Genomic DNA, 9,168 nt, shown 5'->3' with positions numbered 1-9,168 from the left:
AAAATGTTTAATCAAATATTCTAATAATTATTATTATGAGAATGATGATCAACATCTATAGCGTCCCTTCATTCACATGCGATTCGGGAAATATCCGATGCGTAGATGGTGATCGGTGTGTAAACAATTGCGGATGGAAGATGAATGGACACTTATTGACAACGAAAATCATTCGTCGCCCAATGTGTAAGTAGGTGACAAATGTCCAAGTCAACTTTTCCTTTGCCCTCCAGCTGGGTGCAAATTGGGCGGGCGTGGGGAAATGGCGGTGTGTGTAACCAGCCTTAGGCTAGAATGAGCTTTGTCATAATTGTACGCTACAATGAGCGATATTTCACCTTCTTCGTGAATATATAGACACTAAAACTACTGTTGAGCTTCGAGAGTCTCTACCACAGAGCGAGAGACAGAGGCGCGCGCGCACGCGCACAGAAGCGGGCAATAATGAAGACGAGGACGAGGAGGACGCATGGCGATGATGCAGCCTGCTACGATCGACACATGGGTGGAGCTTCTGCAAGTGTGCAGGCAGAAGAAGGATTCTCAGCAAGCCAAGCGCCTTCACGCCACCATACAAGCGCACGGCATAGAGTCGCACCCTGTGCTGGCCAACTACCTCATCCCCGCCCTGGTAGAATGTGGGAGCCTGCTGCATGCCCGTCGGTTCTTCGACTGCCTGCCCTCCCGACATCGCAACCTCCATTCCTGGAATTCCCTCCTCTCTGGCTACGTCGACTCTGCGGACCTCAACCAGGCCTTCGCCCTCTTCGGTTTCATGCAAGAACAAGCCCAGGGCTGCATCCGACCAAGCCGTGTCACCTATCTCGCCCTCCTCGCTGCTTGCTCCAGCCTCAAAGACGGCAGTCGAGGCCATGCCCTCTATGCTGACATTGTTTGCACAGGGATTGAAGATGATGTCCTTGATGGCAGTGCTGTTGTTGGGAATACACTATTGGATATGTATGCTAAATGTGGATTGTTTGTCGAAGCGCAATACCTGTTCGACAACCTTCCAGTTCAGGACACCGTGTCATGGAATGCACTCATAGCAGGATACGCCAAGCATGGCATGGGTGAGGATGCATGGAATTGCTTCCAACAAATGCAGCTCAAGGGTGCATGCCCTGCTGCTGTTACATTTGTCTGCAGCTTGAAAGCTTGCCAAGATGTACATATGTGCCGAGACTTGCACGATGAAGCAACAAAACGAGGACTTGAGAGAGACCTGCATGTGGGCAGCACGTTAGTGGACGCTTATAGTCAATGCAGATCTCCAGCAGAAGGAAGCAAGGTCTTCTATGCACTTCATACTCGTGACGTAGTATCATGGAATGCCCTCATTGCAGGTTATGCTGAATGTGGCCTGGGAGAGAAGGTGGAAGATTGTTTGCAGGAAATGCATTTACAAGGCATATCTCCTGATTCTATTACTTTTACTTGCTGTCTGATAGCTTGTTGCAACTTGAAAGATTCAGAAATGGGTGGGAAACTGCACATTGAAACAACTAAACAAGGATTGGAAAGGGACCTTCGTGTGGAAAATACTTTGGTGGATATGTATGCAAAATGTGGCTTGCTTAAAGAAGCACACTATGTGTTTGATGGGATGCTAGCTCACGACGAAGAATCATGGACTGCAATGATTGCAGGAATTGCTGAGCATGGGTTTGCCAAAGAAGTAAGAAACTGCTTTCAAAAAATGCTCCTAGAGGAAATACTGCCTGTTCCTATCATGCTCGTTTGCATCTTGAAAGCCTGTGGCAGGACCCAAGCTATAGAAACTGGCTATGAAATACATGCAGAGGCAACCAAACATGGGTTGGAAACACAACTGCACATAGGCAGCACATTGGTGGATATGTATACTGAGTGTGCCTCATTTCTAGATGCCCTTGATGTGTTTGATAAGCTACCGTTTCGGGATACAGTCTCATGGAATGCCCTGATTGCAGCATATACTGACCACGGGATGTGTGCAGAAGCAGTTTATTGCTTCCATCAATTGCTGCTGCAGGGCATACATTCTAATTCTGTCACATTTAAATGTGGCTTGAAAGCTTGTGGCGACATGCAGGATTTAGGAGCAGGCCATGACTTTCACAATGAAGCAACCAAAAGGGGGTTAGATACCGAGTTGCCTGTGGGGAAGGAGTTGGTGGACATGTATGGGAAGTGCAGTTCGCTTGAAGCAGCACGGAAAGTGTTTGACAGTTTGCCTGTTCATGATTTAGACTCATGGGTTGCACTGATTGTTGGATACAGTGAACAAGGATTCAGTCATGAGGCATTAAAGTGCTTCCAAGAAATGCAGCTGGATGGCAAGCCTTGTGGTTCTGTAGCATTTAGCTGCTGCTTGAAAGCTTGTGGCACCATAGGGTCTTTAGAAACAGGTAGAGAAGTACATGCTGAAATCACTAAGAGGGGCATGGAAAGAGAGCTGTATACCAGTAGCATACTGGTAGATATGTATGGAGAGTGTGGATCGCTTTTAGAAGCATGCAGTGTGTTTGGCAAGCTGCCTGTTCGAAGTGTTGTTTCATGGACAGCAGTGATAAAGGCTTGTGGCAAGAACCATGAAGGCAACATGGCCATACAATATTTTGAGAACATGAGAGAGCAGGATGTAGAGCCAAGCTCTATCACGTTTCTTTGTTTGCTTGCTGCATGTAGCCATTCAAGCCTGGTTCTGGAAGGTGAAAAGTATTTTAAGTTAATGAGAGAATATGGAATCAAACCAACCTCAGATCACTATGCATGCATGGTTGATCTTTATGCAAGGTCAGGACTTGTTTATGAGGCAGAAAGGCTCATTGCAGCCATGGAATGTCCTCCATCTGCTTTAATTCTATATGTTTTACTTACTGCATCAAAGGTCTATGGCAAACTGGAAGTAGGAGAGAGATGCTTTCAGCAGCTTGTGGAGGCACATGAAGAAGAATCCTCTGCATACTTGCTGATGGCAGAAATATATGCAAATGCAGGCAGGTGGAAGGATGTAATGAAACTAGAAGAAATGAGGAAATCTGCAAGGGCAGAGAAGAAGCCTGGGACAGTTGTTTTTTGAGGCGGACAAATGGTTGCACAAATTTACTATGGGTGTCAACCCCTGCAAGCCTCAAGGAGCAGGTTAGTCAGACTTTCTTTGCAAAAGAGAGAGGGGCTTTTGTCATATTCTGTGGGATATAGGAGGATCTTGTGCATTGCCTGCCTTGGGCAGTGGGCTTCTCTCCCAAAGGCATTAACTTATTCAAATGCCCGGTACGGATATTGTTTTCAGACTTGCACACATTGTTGGAAAGTGAGGCTAGAACCATTGTTGCCTCCCTTGGAAAAGTATTGTGGGTATGTCCTGCTGTCAATTTGAGAGGAGATAGGAAAGCATGCAGTCTCTGTTTCAAAGGATTTGGAGGTACTGTGTTGCTTTGCAAACACTCACTTAACCCTTCCCTCATCTCCCATGGTGGTGGTGGTAGTGCAGTGGCGATGCATGTTTCTGTAGAAGGGTATGACATAGTAGTGGTTTCAGTGTATGCAACCAATCTTTCTAATGAGAGGGTATAAGGGTGGGATATGTTGGCTTGCAACAATAGTCTGGTCATATGCTTCTGTATTGCAGCACCTTGATCTGGTATCAAAGCAGCATTTAGGGATCAATTGATTGTGGATAGATCCGAAGAGGAGATTTTGGCGTGTTGCCAAGGTTGTGTTTTTAGCGTTCAAGTGTGAGCAGGAGGGGCTGCACATTGAGACGAGGCTGGAGCAAGTGGAGATGCATGGGAAAGGAGTTTTGTTTGCTGTTATTGTATACAAACAACTGTCAAAGGAGTAGAAAGGCTGCATTTTCAGTCTTTTGCAGCATATTTGGGTTTTTAATTGCCTCCAACAGTTAAGGTGTTTTTGGGATGAGTGAAGGAAGGCCTAGCAGGCTGCCTTTTCAGAGTTAAAGAGGGGGCAACCGAATTTGTGTAGAGTTTTTTTTCAGGCAACAATGTCTTCTGAAGCTGATATGGAGATTCGGGTTATTATGGACTGTAAGGTCCCGATGCTATCAGCTATTGCACAAGATTAGAAGCTTGAGGGTAACAATCATTGCATTCGGCGAGTAATAATATTGGCCATCTTGGAGTTTGACGATGGAACTTGTGATTAAGACCATTGATCACCCCACAGCGAAGGATTTTTCCATTTGTTCTCAAGAGGAGAAACATAGTTGGCAAAGGTATAGGCACATTTAGATAAATTGAATATTTGCATTCCTCGTTCCTCCATTTGTTCTCAAGAGGAGAAACATAGTTGGCAAAGGTATAGGCACATTTAGATAAATTGAATATTTGCATTCCTCGTTCCTCTTTTTCTTGCACAATGATTGTGATTGCTCATATTGAGCATTTGACCAATGCCTTTGAGATATGGCTGGAGTTGGGCCAACTTAAAATTGGATGATCGTGATGAAGGGTCGTCTTTGGAGATTCAAATGCATAATTTGAACCTGAACAAGTTTGCCTCTATGTCTCGACAATTACAGATGCAAGTTTAGAATGCTAGAATGGCATTGGTTTTGAAGACATGGTGATAACTTTGTTGTCATAGTTGTCACCTCAATTTAGTGTTTTTTATTCTGCCTTGGTTGCATCAGGGTGTACGGAGTCTCTTAAGTGGGAATAACTCGTTTCTATGGCATTGGCTGAGAAGGAGCAACTTTAGAAAGTTGGAGATTCTTGCAGGTTAGAATTTCCAAAAGAAAGAGAAGGACAAGGAGGATGGTAGAAACAAGGACAAGAAGTGTACTTGTTTGCCACATGTTGTAAGACATGCCATTGGAAGAAAGATTGTCTTGACAAGGATAAAGAAGGATATCAAGGAGGAGAAGAATACTATAAATGATTGAGGAACAGTTGTTGCTCCTTCATTAGTGGCATTTCTTCATTTAGAAGGGAGTGAGTTGGATATTATTGATGCAACATTGAAAGCCTCAGAGATTGGAGAGTGGATTGTAGATAATGGTACTTCTTGCCATATGATGACTCCTTATGGTATTGAAATTTAAGTTTGTAGGCCTCAAATTTGGGCATGCTTTTTGAAGTGTTTGTTAAACCCTAACTTTAGCTACAAATTAGGGTTTATAGTAGACATTTATAGTAGTCATGTTCTTGACGACTGATGATGTTTGGAATGCTTGTGTACATAAAGAACAGTTGTAGCACCTTAAGTATTTCCTTAAGAATCTTAAATACAAGCAGCCACCACACACATGGTACTCTACTCTAATTAAACACTAAAGTTCTATGGGTTATTCTTGTCGAATTGTAAAGCTCTATTAATTAAAGCTACACTAACTCTTTTAAGCTCTACTCCTTTGATAACATGGCTTTCATCCAATTTTATGAAAAACTACAATTAACCATTACATTTCTCATCAATAGACATATTGTAATACATTACTATTGTTGTCTGTACTTTCTGTAGATCTATCGATCTAGATAATAATTGTTAAGCTCAGTGAGCTTCACCTCATATGTATTTTTGTTCCCAACCTTTGGTGTTTCTACGCCTTGAATATGCATAAGATCCCCTATCAGCTCAAACATAGTTGAGAAGTCAAATTTAGAATGACAAGAAGATTGTGTACTATGGCTAGGAGAAGTCTAGCTTACAACATAAAAGTCTTAAAATTGACCAGTATCATCATTGAAGAACCAACCCTAACTACTAAAAAACCGTTGGCCTCACCACCATCCTTTGAAGCAAAAGAATGGGATCTATTGGATACTTTAGAGCGAACACCACACGAGCCATCATCCACTATAAGTGCTCATGCTAAACTTGTTTCCTTGGACATAATGATAGAGACTAGATAGAGACGAAGAGAGAAAGAGAAAAATCAAGAGGAACCATCTAGCCTCACCCTAGTGTGTGCCAAGCATACCCTTTCCTCAAAGGCAAGAATCCAACCTCAATAGCTATGGGACCAAGAGATCACTATATTGGAGTATTGGGAGTCTCAAGTTAAATCCATGTGGTTCACCTTTTATCTACCATGTGAACTTAGAAAAGTACTACCTCTTGATGTAGTGTAGCAAATAATTGAAGTGGAAGCACAACTAGGAAAAAAGTGGCCCAAGCATAAAGCCCTAGTTCCTAGATTATGGCAATAGGAGTAAGTTAACTACTAGGATGCAAGGTACTTGGAGCAACCATGCTAGTACATGGATACAAGGATCAAGTAGGATGGAGGAGAAACATCCAATATATCAATATTGAATGTTGGATAGCATTTTGTAGTGCCATGCCCTTGGAACAAGGAGATTCTAGCTACATGCTTATCCAGAAAGGTTTGATTATAATCCTAAGAAACATGGTAGATATGACTTTTTCCACATCTTTACTATCAAATCTCATCAAGAGGATGACAATCTCAAGTTCCAAGAAAAGGAATTGGTTTCCTCTTTCAAGCAGTTTGTGATAGAACTCTCAGATTTGCCCATACATGGCCTTCGTCACCATGTGTAGCTACTTTCGATTTTCCTCACTTTACTAAACCAAAAGAAAGTAGCAGAGGAAGAGGGCATGCATGCACTCTATTTTGAGATAAATTTAGGAATTGATAGCTATGACATGGTGAGTCATTCTCCAAACAACCATATTATGAGCCTATTGTTTTGAGTTGCTCAAGGATATGAATGCCAACACATTCACAAATTGTAGCCATATATTCCTTCCAACAACACCACTAGCAACAAGACTAGCCCTAAGGAGCTACTGATAAGCAAAGTCTACATTATGTTGGGGGTAAAGGCGCCTCCGCCTAGCCGCTCGTGTATTACTACACTGACAGTACCCGCCATTGCACATTGTAGGTGGCGGGTGCCCGTCACAGTTACTTATTTTTTATTCTTTTAGTGACAGTTTGAATAAAGGAAGGCTCGGCCACACATTGTGGTTGTTGGAGTTCGCATTTCTTGTCTCTCTCTTTCTTGCTCTTGCTCTCTTGCCATAGCTCTCGCGTGCAAGCTGCAATCCTTCTCACCTTTCAACTGGTATCAGAGCTCGGCTTTCCGACTCTTGAGCTTGGCTCGTGGCACTCTCAACTTCCCATTGACTCCCTACTCGCATTGGGTCTCCATCCTGGCAGCCATAGTCGACTCCCTCGAGCTCCCGTCACTCCCTAGCTTCTCGAGCTTCTTCCCGGCATTGTTGGGCACCCTCAAGGCATTGTATCAGAGGTATTGAAGCTTCTTTTTCATTCTTTACTGCTGGTTATAGGTTAGGTAGGTAGGGGCAGCCATATCCAAGACCCATTGAAGCTTGAAGATGTCATACCTTAGCTTGAGCCTTCTATGGTATCTATGCCCTTGCTCTAGGGCTTGAGTGGCAACCCTTGTGGCCCCCCATTCAGCCCCTTCATCATCGCGTTGGACAGCTGGTCCTGCAGCAAAATCTGCGCTGTTTGCACTTGGTTTTCCATAGGTCTATTCAGTAGCTCCTCCATTCAATCATGGCTATGCTCAGCTTCCTCATCATTGTGGCACACTTGGCAATGAGAAATGCAATGTATTGATGCTTATACTTGGCTTTGGACCTTGGTCTTGAGCTCCTATTGGCTGTGTATATAGCAGCAGTTCTGTTACAGATCTGTGACAGTCATTTCTTCATCACTTGGAGCTCTTATTTGCATACATTGATATCCGTATGCCATTGGATGTATGCCAAATGCTTGGTGGTTGTAATGCTATTGATTTGCCATCACTTTGATGATCATTTGGGCTTGCAAATACACAGTTTTGGACTGTAGTTGTATGCTGTAATATAGTGGGCTGATGCTACATTACATGCTTTGGGTTATACCTATTGCTTCCGGCCTTATGTCTTGGGTTATCCAATGAGATATTGATGCTTCAGGATACGACTTCGAGCTCGTCTTTGGTTCTGGATACTTTTTTTTTGTAAAGCTTGAGCTTATTTCAGCCGGCACTCATTGACTTTGGTTTATACTTGACATTGGTATATGCTTTGACAGTTGATGCTCTTTGGGGACATGCTTTAGCCCGTTGCCTATGGCTTGATGCTCATGTTACAGTGATTATCCCATGTACTTGTTGAGCTTGAGTGCTCACTGAAGCTTAGGCTTCGCCTCACAGTTGATCATTTGGAATTTGTCTTGGATGTTACTTGGTTTGTCAGAGATCTACATTGGGGATGTCTTACATGCTTATGGATGCTACATACAGATTCTCTCTAGCCGACGTGCTCATTGGGTACTATTGATGTATTGTCTTGGTCTTCTGTCATTGGCACTTTGACTTGGCTTGGTTGAGCTTTTGAGCTCATACATACATCTTTTGTGCTAGTGGAAGCGTCTTTGGATGCTTGACAGACATAGAGCAGGCGGATCTTATGCTATTTGAGCTTTTGAGACTATTTTGGATTTCTTACCCTTTGGGATGATGCATGGTTCATATGTCTTGGTTCCTTTCAATGCTTATGAGTTGACTCTTTGACTTGGGTCCCTTTCCTTGTGAGCCGACACCTACTTGTGTTAAGTCTTGGTAGTGGAAGGCACACTTTGCTCTGTTGACTGGGGTGGGGGGTATGCCTACTCACTGGCAGATATTTCATGACATGTTCGGGTGTTGGATTCATGCTTATCGACTATCATATGCCTATGTTATGCCCGCATGATGTTGGCTATGGTCTTGGCAGTATATGATTGACTTGGGATCCGCTTCTGGCACAATTAGCTCTCATTTACTGAAATCTGTCATTTATTACATCAAGCAGAAATCTAGAGATTTTGAGCACTTCTATGAGGGTAATGCTTACTATTTGATGTTATCTTGGTTATATTTGGTGGACAGGTGCTTCTCTTGGTAAAATTCACGCTTTCAGCCAGTTTTAACAATGGTTTTAGTGCATTTTTTGCTAATTACAACAACATGCAATTTTGCCTTTTTTGCATTGATTTGGGACAATATGGCTGGTTATTTGAAAGACACAACTCTATTTAACATTGCCAAGTTGGATGGTACCAGCTATGGGTATTGGAAATCCCATATATGGAAGGTTTTGGTACAGAAGTTGCAGATTAAACCCTTGCGTTTCAAAGGTATCAAACCTAAGGATATGGATGATGGATGGAAGTTGATGAGCTATGCAAGTCTACCATTATTT

At 43.0% G+C, this 9,168-nt stretch overlaps 1 protein-coding gene across 1 annotated transcript; it reads left to right on the top strand.

The window, feature by feature from the left end:
• The first annotated feature begins 356 nt into the window (after positions 1–356).
• LOC148038500 (pentatricopeptide repeat-containing protein At3g09040, mitochondrial-like) lies at positions 357–5,226 on the top strand. The gene is made up of 2 exons (XM_087672822.1): positions 357–4,219; positions 4,303–5,226. The coding sequence occupies exon 1, from the start codon at positions 470–472 to the stop codon at positions 3,062–3,064; it is 2,595 nt and encodes an 864-aa protein (XP_087528948.1). The 5' UTR covers positions 357–469; the 3' UTR covers positions 3,065–4,219; positions 4,303–5,226.
• Positions 5,227–9,168: the final 3,942 nt, after the last annotated feature.

The sequence above is a fragment of the Lygodium microphyllum genome, chromosome 3 (assembly GCF_053477565.2).
Source record: "Lygodium microphyllum isolate KBCC chromosome 3, Lygodium_microphyllum_v1.1.10, whole genome shotgun sequence".
In the NCBI taxonomy this organism is placed as follows: domain Eukaryota; kingdom Viridiplantae; phylum Streptophyta; class Polypodiopsida; order Schizaeales; family Lygodiaceae; genus Lygodium; species Lygodium microphyllum.
This window is presented reverse-complemented; position numbering and strand designations above follow the sequence as displayed.